We start from the raw sequence: 20,026 nt of genomic DNA, 5'->3' as shown, positions 1-20,026 counted from the left end.
AGGAATCACACAGATTTTATTTAGTATGAAGCACACTCTTACTCTTATCCAGTTTTAGACCATCTCTGGCTGGAGAGAGAGGACGAACAGAGCAAGGTTTTGCAGCCCAAAAGCAACTGCATGTAAGACCGGTGCCTCAAGATTTATGAGGTGATCATTCACAAAATGTCTGCTGCTAACACCCAGTTTTAGAGGAACCTAATAGAGCTCTTACAGCTAAACAATCTGTTTTGTTCAGAATGCATGGGAAATCTATAAGCAAAATACCCTAGAGACACTAAGAACTTTTCACATGGATTTAGTGCTTTATTCTAAACACTTCTCTCTTAAAAGTAATGCAAACTAATTGTTTTATTCTTTCACTTTTCAAAAATCAGTTCTAGAGGCAAATTTTTCCTTCCAATCTTAGGAAAGTTCATTTTTTATGAAACTGGGTAAAGAAAACGGATGACTCGTTTAACTCCTCCTTATGTTCTCAGAATACACTTTGAAGTTAGATGCTCTTATTACTTGCTGCTATCCCCCTTCTCAAGCCAACGACCCCTAATGTTTAAAATCTTGGGAAATGCCTTTTCAGCCTGCTTTCCCTACCAGTAGTTGATAAAAGCCCATCTTCCCGTATTCCCTTATTCTCAGTAGAATGAAGCCGGACCGTTCCCAATCCACTTTCTTACATTATGAGCAATTTAAGGCCCTTTCTTCAGGCTACGTGTTCAAGTTTAGAAAAATTCTGTTTTCCCACCAGACTACATTCTAACCCTTTCAATTACTGTTTTTTCTACCTATAGGATTTTCAGATTTGTCAGTGTGTTGTTAACATGTTAATAAGTGACTTTTTAAAAAAATGACTGTTTTGAAAAGCAAAATGGAAACTATTATTAATCAAACTGTAGGTGCGATACCTGGCTTGTTGTTGCAAGTTAATAATGGTGGGCAGAAGTGTTTCAGGTTAACAGTAAAAAAAAAAATAGAGCCTTTACCTAAACCACACTAACGAAAGCTTGTCACGAACTATTCGCCTACTTAAAACTGTAAGGGTTATCTTGTAAGAATAGTCCCTAAGAATTGTTTTCTAAGTTAACTAATATGCATATACTGACCCATTAGTTACGACATTGTTATTCAGAGTAATTCTGTGGAATAGACCCAGCCTTGAAGATCATTTTTCAGAAAAATTAGGTGCTCAGTGAAACTGGTTCTTCTGTTATGGTTCAGGCTTACTTTGGCTAGCTTTAAAAACAACGGTTACTAATTACTTTGAAATGAGAGCCAACGTGGACCCTCACCAGTTGCACAGATAAGATACTTTTTCCCTAAATAATTTTGAGCACTTATAGCGTCCAGTTAAAACTTTGAGCACTTATAGCTTCCAGTTATAACATTCCCAGACCTATGCCATCTCACAATCCTATAGTAACTTTTCAGAGTTTTAACATTCCTGATTTCCATGTCGTTTCTGAAGTACTATGCTACTAGAGTTTAACATTTACAGTTGATAGAAAAAAATTAAAATTGACTGGAAGTTACAATTTTTCCACCCATAATACTTCAGAAAGTTGTGTGGATATCCCTCTACTCACATCCGCTGCTTTGTGAACACTAGGCAAGTTCTTAAAGTGCTTTCTCAACACATCAAGCTGCCTGGAGGTGGTTCAGTAACGAAAAATTTTACAAAAATTTCAGCCTAGACCAGCAGAAGTAGTGAAAGAACAGAGACTATTTTAAACTTGGGCACTTTATATAAGCTTTCTTGAAATTTCTTTTGTTCTAGAGCAATGTCATAGCAGCTTTTTAAATCTTCCTCTACACTGTAGTCATAGCACTTGCTATCACTTCTTGAATTAATGGCTTGCTGAATGATGACGCTTTTAGATCGAGTCTGAAACAGCAGCTTCCGAGGAAACCTTGTTCAATGCCTCCCAGCGCCTCAGCGAGCTAGAGAGAAACGTGGAAGAACTTAAGCGGAAAGCTGCCCAGAACTCTGGGGAGGCAGAATATATTGAAAAAGTAGTATATACTGTGAAACAAAGTGCAGAAGATGTTAAGAAGGTAAGTAAATCTTTGGAACTTCACAGCTATGTGGATAAAGGAGCAACTAGTCTCCTCCAAGTGACCTGTTTTGAAAGAGCAGTCTTCAGAGACACAGATGGAAAAGAATGGGAGTGGATATAAATGTATCCATACACGTGTAGGCCCTCAAATCCAAACTTGGATAAGGGTGGTTATTGAGCTTGTATTTCAATTAGGAAGACCTTTATGGCAAACAGTAAATTACCTGGCCCTTTGAGAAATCTTTCAAAGCAGCGTAGAAACTGCTTAAAGAATTCCTAACAGACAACAGCTAGTAGGGAACCCTTACCTCACTTCTTCTGTGCTCATCGGGAATTAACCACCTCTTCTCAGTGGACGATACTATATTTTGCAGAGGGAAGTCTCAAGCTTGAGACACATTTAAATTTCTGTAAGCAAATATTTAAAGAAACCTTTTTAAACTTTTCAGAGCAGTGTTGAAACGAATAGTAGGGTGCTATAAACTGACATGAAGTCGAGATTTTCCTAGAAGCGACTAGCTTTTAGGCATTACATACAGGTGACTTCCCTACACCTGTGGTTTGGGGAAGAGAACAAGTAAGTTTACTGCCCTATCTGTCTTTTTTCATTCTGGTCTAGGTTCCTACAGGTCTGAGAGCGTAAATCTCCCAAGTAGTCTTCTTATAGAACACTTTGCATCAATATTAAATTTCACTAGAAATAAGAAAACCCCTTGACATGAAATTCCTCACAACCATCTTTGCAAACCCCCATTAACCCCACTTGTGCTACAATCTCGCCCTCCCTTCCTTTTTAAATCTGCCTTTTCCCTCTGATTTTCCTGATAGCAAGTCTCTATCAACCCTAAATTAGTCACAATCAAGATGGTCTTACCATTTTTTTTTTTTTTTTGGCTTCTTTTGATCTCTAAATTTGGATCTCGGCAAACCTACCTCTGAGAAACCCTATTTCTCAAACTCTCCCTCCATGCATTCTCCTACGACATCTCCACAGAAAAGTACTAATCTGCAAAGACCTACCACAACATGTCTTTAAGATCTTTCATTTAAAAAACTCATGTCAACGTTGTATCTAATTCCACTGTTTCAAGTTAATGTTTTCAGTTATTTAGTACTGGGGAGCTTTAAGCCTGAGTACCCTTGGTCATGGCCTTTAATTCAGACTGCTTGCCATGCAAGTTAATCTCATCCAAGCTTGCCACCGTTTACCAGTCTTAAATATAACTGCTGATGCTATTACCTCTTTGTGCTGAAATGTGGAACTGCAGACTCTGGACGGTGAACTTGATGAAAAGTACAAGAAAGTGGAAAATATAATTGCCCAAAAAACTGAAGAGTCAGCTGATGCCAGAAGGAAAGCTGAACTGCTACAAAACGAAGCAAAAACACTTTTGGCTCAAGCAAACAGCAAGCTGCAACTCCTGAAAGGTATAGAATTTTTTTTCTTTCACTTAAGACTCATGATTTTTTAGTTTATTTAAATGGTAAACATGTATTCATTCTGTCTTAGGTACTTAAATAGAGCCTTATAGGCAAAAAGGATCAGTATTTGATTTTGAGATCATCATAGTAGTGTAACTGCTCAGACCTTTTCATCTCCCACAGATTTAGAAAGAAAATATGAGGACAATCAAAAATATCTAGAAGACAAAGCTCAAGAATTAGTAAGACTGGAAGGAGAAGTCCGTTCACTCCTAAAAGATATAAGCCAGAAAGTGGCTGTTTACAGCACCTGCTTGTAACAGAGGAGGAGGAGCTATAAGTAAAAGATGGCTACGGTGTGTGACCAAAGCAAAATCACTACATGGTAAAAACTGACTCTTAATGTTTTTAATCACCACATTTTTTGTATGGAGCTAAATAAAGTACAGTGCTTTTATATAAATATATATTCGGAATAATTCTTAAACTCACTGTTACTTTTCCTGATTTAAGCATTCATGAATCCCTTTAACAAAGAATTTATTTTCACTGTAAAGATGGATTTAAAAGCAAGCTGATTGCCTTCATAGAGATGCTAATTTTTCTTATGTCTATAAACAAATATCAGTCATCTGTTTGGGTCAATATCCTCTACAAATTCACCCCTAAAATCACCTTCCAGTTGGATTCCCAGGTGGAGATTAAAGAGGAAGGAAGTAGCCTGAGCTACCTTCACCACTTCCCTGACTGCTCAGTTGCTCCAATCTCCAAAAACTCCTCTAAGTATTCCTTGCTCTAGGCAAGAGAACAACAAAAGCAACTTTTAGGGCATTGTGACTACCTATTGCTACCTAACAAGAGAACAGTTAGACTTAATTGATATCTTCAGGACATTACATCCCCCCAAAAAGCAAACTACACATTCAAGTGCACATGGAACATTCTCTATGATTGACCACGTACTAGGGCACAAAACAAGCCTCAACAAATTTAAGAGTATAGAAATTATTTCAAGTATCTTTTCTGACCACGCTGGCATGAAACTCGAAATCAACCACAGAAAAAAAAATTACAGGGAGATTAAGCACCTTGCTACTGACAAACCAATGGGTCAACAATAAAATCAAAGAAGAAATTGAAAAATACCTCATGGCAAATGACAATGAGAAAACAACCATACAAAATCTATGAGAAAACAACCATACAAAATCTATGGGATGCACCAAAGGCAGTTCTTACAGGGAAGTTCATAGCAACCCAGGCCTTTCTATCTAAGAAACAAAACTCAACCTAACCCACCACCTAAAACAATTAGGAAGAGAAGAACCACCAAAGTCAGCAGTCAGCAGAAGGAAGGAGATAATAAAGACCAGGAAGGAAATAGAGATTAAAAGAAAAAAAAAAAATCAATAAAACCAAGAGCAGGTTCTTGGAAAGGGTAATTAAACAAAATTGACAAACCTCTGGCCAGGCTCACCGAGAAGAAAAGACACAAGAAATAATAAGAAATGAAAGAGGAGAAATCACAACTGATACCACAAAAAACCATAAGAGAATACTATGAACAATTATATGCCAACAAATTTGACAACCTAGAGAAATGGACTTCTAGAAACAGCCCACCAAAACTGAATCAAGAAGGAATAGAGGACAAAACCATACTTAGAAAAGATATATGCACCCCAGTGTTCACTGCAGAGCATGGAAGCAACCTAAATGCCCACTGACAGAGGAATGGATAAAGAAGATGTGGTACATACATACAATGGAATATTACTCAGCCATAAAATATGAAATAATGATATCTGCAGTAACATGGATGGACCAGATTGTCATACTGAGGGAAGTAAGTTAGAGAAAAATATCATATGATATCACTTATATGGGGAATCTAACAAAAAAGGTACAAATGAACTTATCTACAAAACAGAAACAGTCACAGATATAAAAAACAAATTTATGGTTACTGGGGGGATGGGGGGAGGATAAATTGGGAGACTGGGATTGACATATACACATTACTATATATGAGATAGATAACTAATAAGGACCTACTGTATAGCACAGGGAACTCTACCTAATACTCCGTAATGACCTATATGGGAAAAGAATCTAAAATAGAGTAACTGATTCACTTTGCTGTACAGCAGAAACTAACAACACTGTAAGTCAACATACACCAAAAAAAAAAGACCAATCACTGGAAACGAAGTAGAATCTGTAATTTTTTAAAAAAAAAACCTCCCTACAAACAAAAGTCCAGGAGCAGATGGCTTCACTGGGAAATTCTACCAAACATACAAAGAAGAACTTATACTGATCCTTCTCAAACACTTCCAAAAAGACTGAAGAGGAAGGAACACTCTTAAAGACTTTCTATGAAGCCACCATCACCCTGATACCAAAACCAAAGAAACTACCAAAAAATAAAGTTACAGGCCAGTATCTTTGATTATGACATCAAAATCCTCAACCAAATATTAGCAAACCAAATCCAACAACACACAAAAAGGTCATACAACACAACCAAGTTGGATTCACAGGGTCACAAGGATGGTTAAACATATGCAAATCAATCAGTGTGACACCACATCAACAAAAGAAAGGTCAGAAACCACATGATCATTCAATAGGTTCAGAAAAAGCACTTCATAAAATTCAACATCCATTCATGATTAAAAAACCCTTATAAAACTGGGCACAGAGGGAACATATCTCAACATAATAAAAGCTATTGATGACAAACCCACAGCCAATATAATACTCAACTGTGAAAAGCTGAAAGGTTTCCGACTGAAATCTGGAACAAGACAAGGATGGCCACTCTCACCAATTTTCTTCAACATAGTATTGAAATCCTAGCCACATCAATCGGACAAGAAAAAAATAAAAGGTATCCAAATTGGTAGGGAAGAGGTAAAATTGTTTTATATGCAGGTGACATGATACTATATATATTGGGTTGGCCAAAACATTTGTACAGGTTTTCCGTAAGATCTTACAGAAAAACCCAAACGAACGTTTTGGCCAACCCAATAGAAAACCCTATAAAGACTTCACACAAAAACTACTAGAACTGATAAACGAATTCAGTAAAGTAGGCAGATACAAGATTAACATATAGAAATCAGTTGTATTTCTTTACACTAACAATGAAATATCAGAAAAGGAATGTAAACAAACTATCCTTTTAAAATCATCAAAAAAAAAAAAAAACCCACCTAGGAATAAACCTCACCAAGGAAGTGAAAAGACATATGTTGAGAACTACAAAACATTAATAAAGGAAATTAAAGATGATTCAAAGAAATGGAAAGATATCCCATGCTCTTGGACTGTAAGAATATTGTTAAAATGGCAATACTACCCAAAGCAATCTACAGATTTAGTGTGATCCTAGAACAAATACTCCTAAAATTTATGTGGAACCATAAAAGGCCCAGAATTGCCAAAGCAATCCTGAAGAAAAAAGCTGGAGGCAAAACCCGCCACAAAAACAGACATATAGATCAATGGAACAGAATAAAGAGCCCAGAAAAAAAACCACACACCTATGGTCAATTAATCTTTGACAAAGGAGACAAAAATGTAAAATGGGAAGAAGACAGTCTCTTCAGCAAGTGGTGCTGGGAAAGCTGGACAGCTGCATATAAATCAATGAAGTTAGAACACGCCCTCACACTATGCACAAAAATAAACTCAAAATAGCTTAAGGACTTAAACATAAGATGCCATAAAACTCCTAGAAGAGATCAGAGGCAAAACGTAAATTGTACCAATGTTTTCTTAGGTCAGTCTCCCAAGCCAATACAAATAAAAACAAAAATAAACAAATGAACCCAATCAAACTTACAAGCTTTTGCACAGCAAAGGAAACCATAAACAAAACGAAAAGACAAGCTACAGAACAGGAGAAAATACTTGCAAACCATGTGACTGACAAGGGCTTAATTTCCAAAATATACAAACAGCTCATATAACTCAATGACAAAAAACAACCCAATCGAAAAATGGTAAGACCTAAGCAGACATTTCTCCAAAGAAGACATACAGATAGCCGATGGGCAAATGAAAAGATGCTCAACATCACTAATTATTAGAGAAACACAACTAAAAAGTACAATGAGGTACCACCTCACACCAGTCAGAATGGCCATCATTAAAAAGTTTATAAATAACAAATTCTGGATAGACTGTGGAGAAAGGGGAACCCTCTTACACTGTTGGTGGGAGTGTAAGCTGGTGCAGCCACTATGGAAAACGGTATGGAGGTTCCTCAAACAACTAAAAATAGAATTACCATGTGATCCAGCAATCCCACGCCTGGGTATACCCAGACAAAACTATAATTTGAAAAGATACATGCACCTCAATGTTCACAGCAGCACTATTCATAATAGCCAAGACATGGAAGCAACCTAAACATCCATTGACAGATGAATGGATAAAGATGTGGTACATATGTACAATGGAATACTACTCAGCCATAAATAATAACGAAATAATGCCATTTGTAGCAACATGGATGGACCTAAAGATTATCATACTAACTGAAATAAATCAGAAAGACAAGTACCATATGATACCACTTACACGTGGAATCTAAAATATGACACAAAGGAACCTATGCCGAAACATAAACAGACTCACAGATCAACTACAAGGGGGAGGGGGCGTATGGGTGGGAAGGAATGGAAGTCTGAGATTAGCAGAGGCAAACTATTATATACAGGATGGATTAACAAGGTCATACTGTGTAGCACAGGGAACTATATTCAATATTCTGTGACAAACCATAATGGAAAAGAATATAAAAAAGGAATATATGTAGAACTCAGTCACTTTGCTGTACAGAAGAAATTAACAACACTATCAACTATATTCCAATAAAATTTAAAAAAATACGAGTATTGCCACATAAAACAGGGCTAGGGCTGCTGAGGGGAACGTTTAAATTAAGTTAAGCCAAAGTTTGGGGATATTACTGCTTGTGCACAGTGAGCAGTGCTACTCAAAGTACAGAAGGATGCTATAATTTCTCAGATTTTACACTGAATTTTATTTGATTTCACAATCAGATAACTGTTACTCCACAGGATAAAGAAAATAGCTGGAATACAACTGCCAAGCCTTTGTCGACTTTATAGCTGAGTTGGCTGGAGACAGGCCAGGTCTTAAGTGGTTTTTGCACACATTCTTCTTAGAGAAATACTCTGTACCATGTAACAACAACCCACACATACAACACAGCTGCATTTGAAGCTGGGCCTGAACAAAAGTTACGTTAATGGCTGTAATCTCAATAATAAGGCAATTTCCCTCTGGTTCCACACAGTTGTCACTTTTATTTAGACAGGAGTTCTAATAGCTAGTAAGGTGGTTGTACCTCCTCATCTACCAGGGCAACTAAGTCTTTTTTTTTCCCCTTGATTATAAGTATTTTACTTACAATTAAGCAGAGGTAGAAACCTTCACTACCCCTCATCGCTTTTCAGCTAAACAACTAAAAGTCGCACTTTAAAATTAGTAATTTCAATCAGCTCAATGAATTGGACAACTAATAGCCCCACCCTTCACAAGCCAAGGAATACTCAGAACTTAATAACAATAAGCGAACATTAAAAATTTGTCTTATACCTAGGACTTCATTCCCAACCACATATATTTCCATTCTCACAGTGAAAGGGAATCCTTAAAGTTGCACTTAACTATTCTTTTGTGTCTCTATAGCTAGGACTTTGTATTAAATTACATTTCACTATTCCCTCATCAGAATCTTTGTACCTAGAGTAGAGGACATGTTTGAGGTTTAAATAAATTAGCACTTCACATAATATTGGGATTTCAGATTTTAAAAAGATGCAGAGTTCATTACCAATAATGGCAAATAGCACATATCAGACCACCACTCCTACAGATAACAACTGAAAACTCTGAATAAAATATATTTTTCAAAAGTAAAGGTACTGGACAACAACCAGAAGTAGGCAGAAGAGGGGGGTGCACGTTGCACTCAAATAACAGCCTTGCGTGAGATTTCCATTTTTAATAGCTTTTCACTGAGGGGAGGTCCCAAGTGGCAACTTGAAGAGAAGCCAAGTTTTACTGGTTAAGGAATCAGAGGACAGAGTTTGGGGTAACCAAGAGCAACTGAAATATGAGGGGAGGAACCCCAGAAAAGAGGTATAAATTCTGCATATCCCTTGTCCAATCTCTAGCTGACCTGTGAAGTTTATGTGCATGGCACAAACTTCAGATAGCCCAGGTAAAGCTAAAACAACTGCGTAGAGATTTCAGCTGTCCACCCGCCCTCCCCCTACACACACACGCACGCACAAAGACAAGAGTTTGGAGTTTAACCAAGTTAACTGCCCACTAAAAAATTCAGAATTTTTCAGAGGTATGTAACAGAATCCAGTCTTTACAATGTATCCATTTATAATGACCATAATACAATTCAAGAGCACTGGACATGTGAAGTAAAAGGAAAATGTGACCTACATGTAAATCAATAAAAACCTGAAGGCTACAAAACATTTTCCTTTTATCTATGGATCAACTGATGATTTCTTATTCCATACAGCTTTCTGCTCATAAATTACATTCTCCAAACTTTCCTTAAGACGATATATAACCTTTAAATTGCAATCAAGTGAATATCTGGTTTGCATATTTCAGTTCCTTCATTTACTTTCTTTAGAAATTTATGCTATATCAAATACAATGAATGAATCTGAAATGATTCTTAAATTTAGTTATAATAAAGTCTATTTAGTATTCAACCCTTTGTTATTTAAGTGTTTTAAGAAACAGCCATTTTAAATATTTATCAATAAATATAATTTTATAGCACTCTTTAAAGAAACAGTCGATTTTACCCAGCCAGGATACACTGGCAATCCACTTCAGAAAAGACAAGAGATTAAAGATTCCCTTATGTTGTTTCTCTAAAAATAAATGCTAAACATTTAGTAGGTATCACTAGAACAGATAAAAGGATAATGACCTTTTAAATACCTTAATACTGTCCTACAGTGTGGGAAAAAAAGATCTATCCAGGCCTATAAAAGCAATAATAAAGAGTAATAAACAAGAATGTATGGTAGAGGTAGTCATAAAAAATCTAGGACCATCTTGACATCCACTCAGAATAACCACTATGAATATTTAAGACATGTTTATTTCCATATCTTAATTTCCCACTGGAATACATTGCTTCTCCACTTAATATATGAATTTCGTATATATACTGCCTTACTTTGGTCAACTATATAACTATACTTCAGACTGCAGACCTCACTAGAACCTTAAAAATCTAAACACAAATTCTACCTCTAACGGCCAAGACTTTGGGGATTAAAATACCTGATAGACCATCATTTTTTATTTACATCAGTTCAGTTTATACATGTTTAACTTATTCTAATGACTGTTTCCAATGTGAAAACCAAGTTTAAAATAACTTGATCACCTTGTTTCAAACACAGCTGTTCACATACCATACTCCAGCTCCATCCATGTAAGTAAATCCTGTATCCGAGATAAAAGCTACTTAGCATAAATTCAGTGAAGCTGAGCCTTTCATAAACAGCATGAAAATATGGGTTGAAGAATATTTTCCAGGATGCTACTATAAGTAGCTTTTTTCTGCAGTATTAACGCAGTGAAATAAAATATTAAATTTATTCAAAATATAGATATGAGATTATTCCATTCTGTCCAAACCTATTAAATACCTTCCAAAAGTTTCATAATTCAGTCCTAGAAATTCTTGGAGCTGTGAGCATTTCCTGTTCAGAAATGTTACCTCTACAAAAGCTCCCAGGAAATTGCAGAAAAATATAATCTTCTAATTTAAAAGTTGATCGATTTCCCAAATGATGCAGCCAGGTTTGCTTCTCTAAAAGCTTCTGATAAGGTCTGCAAAGGGAAGAAATTTAGAATTAAAAACCAAGTATTTGTGAATCAGAAGAAACTTGAGATAGCCATTAATTGCGTATGCTGTTACCGGATGTGCATGACAGACTCTAGCTATATCTTCACAGGATGCTCCATATTCCAGTGCAAGAGCAGCTTCATTTATCATTTCACCAGCACCCTTTAAAATAATAAACCAAGAAGTAATTTTGTTTCTGTGGCAAAAACAACTACCTTCTAATACGAGAGATTAGAACAGTTAATTGCCTCCAGTCAGAAAAACCTTAACAGAAAAAAAAGCAGTTCAGAAGTTAAGAGCCTGGGCTCTGAAGCGAGATGGCCAGGATTCAACTCCTACCACTTACTGCCCTAACCACTCACTGACTCTGTGCTTTGGCCCATTTATTCACCTCAAAAATGGGAACACCACCACCTACCTCACAGGGTCATGGAAACTAAAGCTGATGCATGCATCTAGGAAAAACTGTTACAGAGGAAGCACTCAAATGTTCTAGTATCATTACTGATGCACCAGATACCTAGGGGAGGGCATACCTCATGTGCAGTGGCAGGAAAGGCTTCTCTTAGAAGGTAACATCTGAGCTAAGACCTGAATAATAAGCCAGTCATGCAAAGATATGAAGGCAGAGGATTCCAGAACAAAGGCTTTAAAATGGGAACAAGCTCAGCCTATGAAGAAATTGAGAGAAGGCCCATAAGACAGGGAATTAATGAGCAAAGGGGACGAGTGGAAAGAGGTGAGGTCAGAAAAGTAACCAGGGCCAAATTCAGCGGGGCCTTTCATGTAAGTCTATAGCAGAAAGGACCACTAGGAGAGTTTTAAGCAGGCAAATGGCCTGGTGTATGTTTTAAAGGGATAAACTTAGTTGCAGCATGGAATGCAGATGATATGATGGGCAAGAATGTCAGTGCTAGAAACGATGCATGAAGAAGCCATATTCAAACTTTGGCTAGTAAATAATAACCGCAGAATGTAAACACCAGGTGGTCTTAAATTAATCTACTAAATAACAATGCTTTCTAGAAATCCTAGTGGGATTTCTGGTTTTACAGTACTCACTGGTCCTAGAATATGTGCTCCCAATACTCTGTCTGTTGATTTCTGCCCAAGTATCTTCACCATGCCATCTGTGTCAGCGTTTGTCTTAGCTCTGCTGTTAGCAGCAAATGGGAATTTCCCAACTTTGTACTCAATACCCTGTGAGAAGCAGAAAATGAGAACGTACATAAGGTATCAAAAAATTCATTCCCATTTGGTGAAAGCGTCTACCATTTCTTCAGAAAATAAATCCCAAGAAGGCAATTCTTCACAAAGCATATAGAAGGAAAGACCAAAAGGCTTGTTACTGAAATACAGTTTGGGTACAAACACAAGCAAATGCAAATGTCAGCCCACCTGGATATATTTCAAAGCCAAATATAAGAGCTCTGGAATTACTAGTTTTTGAATAGAGGCAACCAAATGATCTCCTTTAAGATACTCACAAAGTAAAAATTATACAAACTTACCTATAATGTTCTACATAGTTATTAAAATGCATTAATGCAATAATGAAAGGATTCTCAACCACTGGTGTCAACTCAAATCACACATTAGAGGAAAACTACTCTGAATTACCTCTTCTTTCAACTGCTCTTCTGATTTGCCAACCCAAGCAACTTCAGGGTGTGTGTAAATCACCGATGGTACACAATTGTAGTCAATGTGCACAGCGCCACCAGCCATCCCTTCAACACAGATAATGCCTTCATCCTCTGCTTTGTGAGCCAGCATTGGACCAGCAACCACATCGCCGATTGCATAGATACTGCCACGGAGATCAAAAGAAACAGTCAACTTCTGAAATCACAGACACTCATCTACAGTTATACCAGGGTAACAAAAATACACGTTTCTAGTTATAAAGTCACCAAGAAAATAAATCAAATACAGCTCTTCAAATATCTGTGAGTTCAGGTTCTAATCTCTGGGTAGTGAAAAAATTCAATTAATTACTTTTGCTTTTACATGTTATAAGTTTACTGTTCTTCCCCAAAGCCAAGGTACTTTTTAAGCATGACAAAAGCATATTTTCAAAATAGTGGTTGCTTAAAATTATTGAAAATGCAGTAAGTATCCAACTTACTTTGGAATTTTAGTTTGGAATCTGGTATTTACTGGAATTCTACCTCTAGGATCCAGCTCAATTCCAAGCTCCTCTAGTCCCAAATTCTTAGTAAAGGGTCGTCGGCCAATGCAAACCAGGAGTACATCACAAGTGATAACTTCAGCTTTACCACCAGAAGCAGCTTCAATACTAGATAATGAACAGTGTATAACTGTTAAACACGCATCTACATGAATAGCTGATAGACTTGGAAATTTAAGACCAGACATTTTCAAGTATCAATGACACCTCTAACAGTGTAAGTTTATTTTATTATAAGTAAACGTAAGGGTCAGGCAAAGAAAAATGTACATATCCTCTAGAGGTCGATCATCAGAACCTCGCAACAACAGGCTGTGTAACACAGTTTAAGAACATTAAGTCTTAGAGTCCAACAGATCCAAGTTCAAGCACTGCTTCTGCCCCCACCAGCTATGTGACCTTAGGCAAGTTATTTCAGTGTTAAACAAACAGAATGCCAAGCACACAGTAAGCAACTGAATCAGTAATATTACTGATTTCCCCATGTATCTGTCTAAAAATACTGAATTAATTTTACTGAACATTGAGACTTTAAAGTTTTCTGAATGTATACTATGAAAAAGTACATTACAAATGAGAACACTGGCTACATTTTTCTATCAATGCAATCGTGAATTTCAGTGGACTGACTTGATAAGCAATACTGAGTTATACTACACAGTAAAATGGTATTAAGTTATAGAAGAATCTGATTCTAAAAACAATGTTTTTCTTAAAGAAACGCACAGAAGGGTATCATAACAAAAACAAATGTAGCATACTTACGAAACATCAATTTTTCCATCTGGCTTCCTAGTAGCACCAGTAACTTTGGTATTCAATTTAAATTTAAATCCTTGTTTTTGAAGGATGCGCTGAAAGTTTTTAGATATCTCCATATCAATTCCAATTCCACCAACATGACCCAAAAACTCAACTGCTGTCACGTCTGCACCAAGTCTTTGCCAAACTGAGCCCTGCACATAATAAAAAAACAATAATCATAAAAATAAAGGCTTCTATAGCAAATGTTTAAAAAAATGATCTTAAACAGTTTATTGTAAGATATTTTCTTGTGTTAATATGTTCCTATTAGAAACTCTGAGGTTTAAAATTAACACTGTGACAAACATATATAACTTAATATTCACTAACTCAACATGTGCTGAGCACGTACTATATGCTAGGGCACCATTTTAGGTGATAGACATACGTCAGTGAACAAAACACTGCCCTCAGGGACCTTAAATTCCGACAGGGGAGACAAATAAGTAAAATTCATGCAGAGGACAGTAAAAGAGCTATGAGAAAAATAAAGCAGGAAGTACAACCACGACTACTGAAAGGAGAGGGACTGTCATTTTAAACAGTGTGGCCAGGGGAAGGCCTCACTGCGAGTGCCATTTGCACAAAGACTTGGAGAAGGAATGAAATACGCTGGTAACTGGTCCAGAAAGAGGAACAGCAGTGGGAAGGAAGGTCTTGACAGGGAAGAAGTAACCTCTTATTGCTAATTACTGATGCTTGCAAAATATTAAACTGATTTCGTATTCTATTTTCTCAACAGAGAAATGTTTATATTTTCATTCAAATTATAATTTAAAGTAAATGCTGGCTTTATATTTTAACAACATTTTATCAGTGATAACTTGTGAATACTTATATATGAAACTGGCAATATGAAGATAATTTTACAGCATTAAATAAACTATGAAAAGCTATGAATATACCCTTTGCAAGAATCTGTATTAAATTCATCTCATAATTTAAAATTCACCTTAAGAGTTTACCTTACCAACTAAATTAAGTTCATGTATTAATTTTTAAAATTTCATGAATTTTTGGGGTGAGAGCTGAGTTAACTAGAGGCAATACAATGACACTAAAAATCCAATAACAAGCATACATGAAAAGGTAACTCAAAATCATGGACCTAAATGTAAAACCCAAGGCTATAAAACTTCTAGAAGGAAATATAGGAGAGAATCTTTGTGACCTTGAGTAGGCAAAGATTTCTTAGCTACAATACCAAACGCACAATCCATAAAAGAAAAAAGATAAATTAGACTTCAACAAAAGTAAAAACTTCTCTTCAAAAGATAGTATCATGAACCCAAAAAGAGAAACCACAGGCTGTGAAGAAATGTTTGCAAACCATCTACTGGGGGCTTCCCTGGTGGCACAGTGGTTAAGAATCCACCTGCCAAGGCAGGGGACACAGGTTCAAGCCCTGGTCCACGAAGATCCCACATGTGGCAGAGCAACTAAGCCCGTGCACCACAACTGCTGAGCCTGCGCTCTAGAGCCCGCGAGCCACAGCTACTGAGCCCGTGTGCCACAGCTACTGAAGCCCACACGCCTAGAGCCCATGCTCTGCAACAAGAGAAGCCACAGCAATGAAAAGCCCACACACCACAATGAAGAGCAGCCCCAGCTCACTGCAACTAGAGAAAGCTTGCATGCAGCAAAGACCCAACGCAGGCAAAAATAAAATAAAAAAAAAAACATATAAAGGATTTAAATAAAGAATCTAAATCCAGATTACATAAAGAAGTCTCAAAACTCAATAAAAAAACGAACCTGGAAGGAAATCTGAAAAAGAGGGGCTATATGTATATATATAGCTGATTCACTTTGCTGTACAGTTCCTTTTTTTAAAAAAACCAGTAAAACTGGTTTATTCGGGAATATCAAAGAATTGCAATTTGGGGCATACAATCCATGGTGAACCACAGGCAAGTCCAGAGAACAAAGAAGATGAATGTTTCTCTTATAGAGGAGAAGGTGGAGTTGGGAAGGCTGTTACAAATAAAAAGTCCACTGGAGTCCTGCAAATTGGAAGTTGTAGGGGTTTTTTATTGGCTGAGTAATGACAGTCTCCCATTGGCAAGGTTATTGCAAGGAGAATCTTCCTTCCTTCTGCTGCGGTAGTACAGTAGTAACCTTCTTCCTGTTGGAGATGCAAGGTATGTCTCCTCCTGTTAGATCTGCAACTGACTACTAGTAGTAGGGCGAGAGAGCTCCTCCTTCTAGCCTCCCAACTCCTTTTTTTAAAAAAATTTAATTTAATTATTTATTTTATACAGTAGTTTCTTATTAGTTATCTACCTTATACATATTAGTGTATATATGTCAATCCCAATCTCCCAATTGCTGTACAGTTCCTTGAAAGGTTAAAAACAGAATTACTCCTAAGTATATACTCAAAATAAATGAAAACAGATGTCTACACAAAAACTTCTACACAAATGTTCACAGCAGCATTATTCATACTAGCCCCAAAGTAGAAACAACCCAATTGTTCATCAACTGATCAATTAATTTGAAAAATATGCTATATCCATAGAATGGAATATTATTTGGCCATAAGGAGAAATGAAGTATACCTGAACACTGAGAACATTATGCTAAGTGAAAGAAGCCAGACACAAAATGCCACATATTGCATGAATTCCATTTATATGTAATGTTCAGGATAGGCAAATCCATAGACACAGGAAGTAGATTAGATTTCCAAGGGCTGGAAGAAGGGAGGAATATAGAATGACTACTAATAGTCACGGGGTTTCGTTCTGGGGTGATGAAAATGTTCTGGAATTAGATACTGATGACAGATGCATAACTCTGTGCATATACTAAAAATCACTGAATTGTACACTTTAAATGGGTGAACTATATATGTGAATTTTATCTCAATAAAGATGTTTAAAAGAAAGGAATCACTCTTCTGAACCTAAATCGAAATAGTAAGAGTAGTAACAATGAGAAGCAGCATCTCGAAGTCTATAATTCAAAGTAAGGAACAATGACCATAGCCAAGTGCCCTACTCTTTAGGAAAGCTGATTTCAAAATCCTTAGAGACAGGAAAACTCCAATAAGAGCTACAATTTATTTACAGCTTGTTAAATGCCAGGCACTATGTTAAGTTTCTTAAAAGTATTAACTTTATAAAATCCCAACAAAATCTTATAAGGCAATTATTCTTTTCCTCCTTTTTATGATGAATCAACTAGTTCAGAGAGGGTTATAAATTTAAGAAGGAAGAGGCAAAGCTAAAATTCAAATTTATATCTGATTCCAAAACCTATGTTCTTGAAAGAACTACATTAAACTGTAATGGAAGAAGGAACAAGAAGTATAAATAAAAAATAGAAGTCATATGACTAACTTTATGAGGAAGTAAAGAGATATGTATGACTACACAGTAAATTCTCTGATAAGCCTAAATTTTCAAAATGACACGTAAAAACTAATTCAATATGGTAACAGACACCTAAAACATTGTGGCAAGATATCTGGAATGACCCAAGGCTTGTAAAAAACCTAAAGCAAAAGTGCAGAGATGGAGGAAATAGAATTACTGCTTGGGATATTATTATACTGTTTAACAAAAGAAAGTAAATCTATTATTATTCCTTTTTTCTTGCTTTTCTTATCCATCTGTGAGAACAATTTTCAAAGTGGAGTGAACTGAAGAAATATCATTAAGCGAGAAGTGAAGCCCAAGACAACAACAAATGATTTTGGATGAATTAACTCCCTAATCAAACAAATTAGATCACAGAGTTTGGATAACAGAGACAGTCCATCCGTAAACTCTGGGAACTTAATTAGCATAAGAGTACAGCCAAAGGTGGAAAAGAATAGATTCTAAAGAAGAATAGATTCTGGAGATTAGCTCAAGATGGTGGAGTAGAAGGACGTGAGATCACCCCCTTCTTATGGAAACACCAAAATCACAACTAATTGCTGAATGACCATCAACTAAAAAATGCTGGAACCTACCAAAAAGGATACCCTACATCAAAAGACGAAGAAGCCACAAGACAGTAGGAGGGGCACAATCGAGATAAAATCAAATCCCATACCCACTGGTGGGAGACCCACAACTGGAAAACAATCATACCACAGAAGTTCTCCCACAGGAGCGAAAGTTCTGAGCCCCATGACAGGCTTCCCAGCCTGGGAGTCCGGGAGCGGGAGGAGTCGTCCCCTGAGAATCTGGCTTTGAGGGCCAGTGGGGTTTGATCACAGGACTTCCACAGAACTGGGGAAAAGAGAAACTCCACTCCTGGAGGGCACACACAAAATCTCATGCACACCAGGACCAAGGGGAAAAAAGCCGTGACTCCATAAGAGACTGGGCCAGACCTTCCTGCTAGTATTGGAGGGTCACCTGCAGAGGCAGGGGGTGGCTGTGGCTCACTGCAGGGACAAGGACACTGGCAGCAACAGTTCTGGGGAGTACCCATCGGCACGAGCCCTCCCGGAGGCAGCCATCAGCCCCACCAAACATCCTGTAGGCTTCAGTGCTGGGTCACCTCAGGCCAAATAACCAACAGGACGGGAACACATCCCCACCCATCAGGAAGGCTGCCAGCCTCTTAGACAGCCTCATCCACCAGAGGGCAGCCAACAGAAACAAGAACCACAATACTGTACCCTACGGAATGGAAACTGCAATCACAGACAGTCAGTCAAAAGGAGATGGCAGAGGAATTTGTCCCAGATGAAGGAAAAAGATGAAATCCCAGAAGAACAACGAAGAGAAGTGGAGATAGCCAACCTACCAGAAAAATAATTCAGAATAATGATAGTGAAGACGATCTAAGAGCTCAGAAAAAGAATGGAGGCAAGGATCAAGAAGATGCAAGAAATGTTTAACAAAGACCTAGAAAACTAAAGAACAAACAGATGAACAATAACTGAAATGAAAAATACACTAAAAGGAATCAAAAGCAGAATAAGTGAGGCAGAAGAACGGATAACTGACCTGCAAGACAGAATGGTGGAAATCACAGTGTGAACAGAATAAATAAAAAAGAATGAAAAGAAATGAAAACAGTCTAAGAGACCTCTGGGACATCATTAAACGCACCAACATTCGCATTATAGGGGTCCCAAAAGGAGAAGAGAGACAGAAAGGACCTGAGAAAATATTTGAAGAGATAATAGCTGAAAACTTCCCTAACATGGGAAAGGAAACAGTCACCCAAGTCCAGGAAGCGCAGGGAGTCCCAGGCAGAATAAACTGAAGGAGGAACACGCCAAGACACACAGTAATCAAACTGACAAAAATTAAACACAAAGAAAAAATATTAAAAGCAACAAGGGAAAAATGACAAATACAAGGGAACTCCCATAAGGTTATCAGCTGATTTCTCAGCAGAAACTCTGCAGGCCAGAATAAAGTCACACGATATATTTAAAGTGATGATAGGGAAGAACCTACAACCAAGAATACTCTACCCAGCAAGGCTCTCATTCAGATTTGATGGAGAAATCAAAAGCTTTACAGACAAACAAAAGCTAGAACTCAGCAAAACCAGACCAGCTTACCAAAAAATCCTAAAGGAACTTCTCTAGGCAAGAAAGAGACCAGTAACTTAAAACAACCTTATACATATATAGACAGCTATATCAAAATCTTATGGGCAGAGCAAACC

General features: G+C 37.1%; 2 protein-coding genes across 6 annotated transcripts in view; one reads left to right on the top strand and one right to left on the bottom strand.

The window, feature by feature from the left end:
- The window catches only part of LAMB1 (laminin subunit beta 1), a 73,956-nt gene extending 70,016 nt beyond the window's left edge, over positions 1-3,940 (top strand). Inside the window, exons 32-34 of the mRNA XM_004263347.3 lie at positions 1,873-2,049; positions 3,320-3,479; positions 3,657-3,940. Of these exons, the coding sequence (XP_004263395.2) occupies positions 1,873-2,049; positions 3,320-3,479; positions 3,657-3,793 (474 nt within the window). The 3' untranslated portion in view covers positions 3,794-3,940. The remainder of the gene's footprint in view (positions 1-1,872; positions 2,050-3,319; positions 3,480-3,656) is intronic.
- Positions 1-20,026, bottom strand: part of DLD (dihydrolipoamide dehydrogenase) — a 50,058-nt gene that overhangs the window by 8,154 nt on the left and 21,878 nt on the right. The window contains exons 9-14 of one of the 5 annotated variants that reach the window (XR_004486425.2): positions 14,366-14,556; positions 13,538-13,708; positions 13,030-13,219; positions 12,472-12,609; positions 11,482-11,571; positions 11,210-11,393 (exon numbers count right to left, since the gene is read on the bottom strand). Coding sequence is in view for 4 of the 5 variants with exons in the window: in XM_049714918.1 (XP_049570875.1) it covers positions 11,328-11,393; positions 11,482-11,571; positions 12,472-12,609; positions 13,030-13,219; positions 13,538-13,708; positions 14,366-14,556 (846 nt within the window). In the remaining variant the exon portion in view is untranslated. Of the gene's footprint in view, positions 1-10,635; positions 11,394-11,481; positions 11,572-12,471; positions 12,610-13,029; positions 13,220-13,537; positions 13,709-14,365; positions 14,557-20,026 lie in introns of those variants that run through there. The other 4 variants (XM_049714918.1, XM_004263348.4, XM_049714920.1 and 1 more) reach the window with 4 other exon arrangements.

The sequence above is a fragment of the Orcinus orca genome, chromosome 9 (assembly GCF_937001465.1).
Source record: "Orcinus orca chromosome 9, mOrcOrc1.1, whole genome shotgun sequence".
NCBI lineage: Eukaryota > Metazoa > Chordata > Mammalia > Artiodactyla > Delphinidae > Orcinus > Orcinus orca.
Note: the sequence above shows the minus strand (reverse complement) of the source record. Positions and strands in the feature narration are given on the sequence as shown.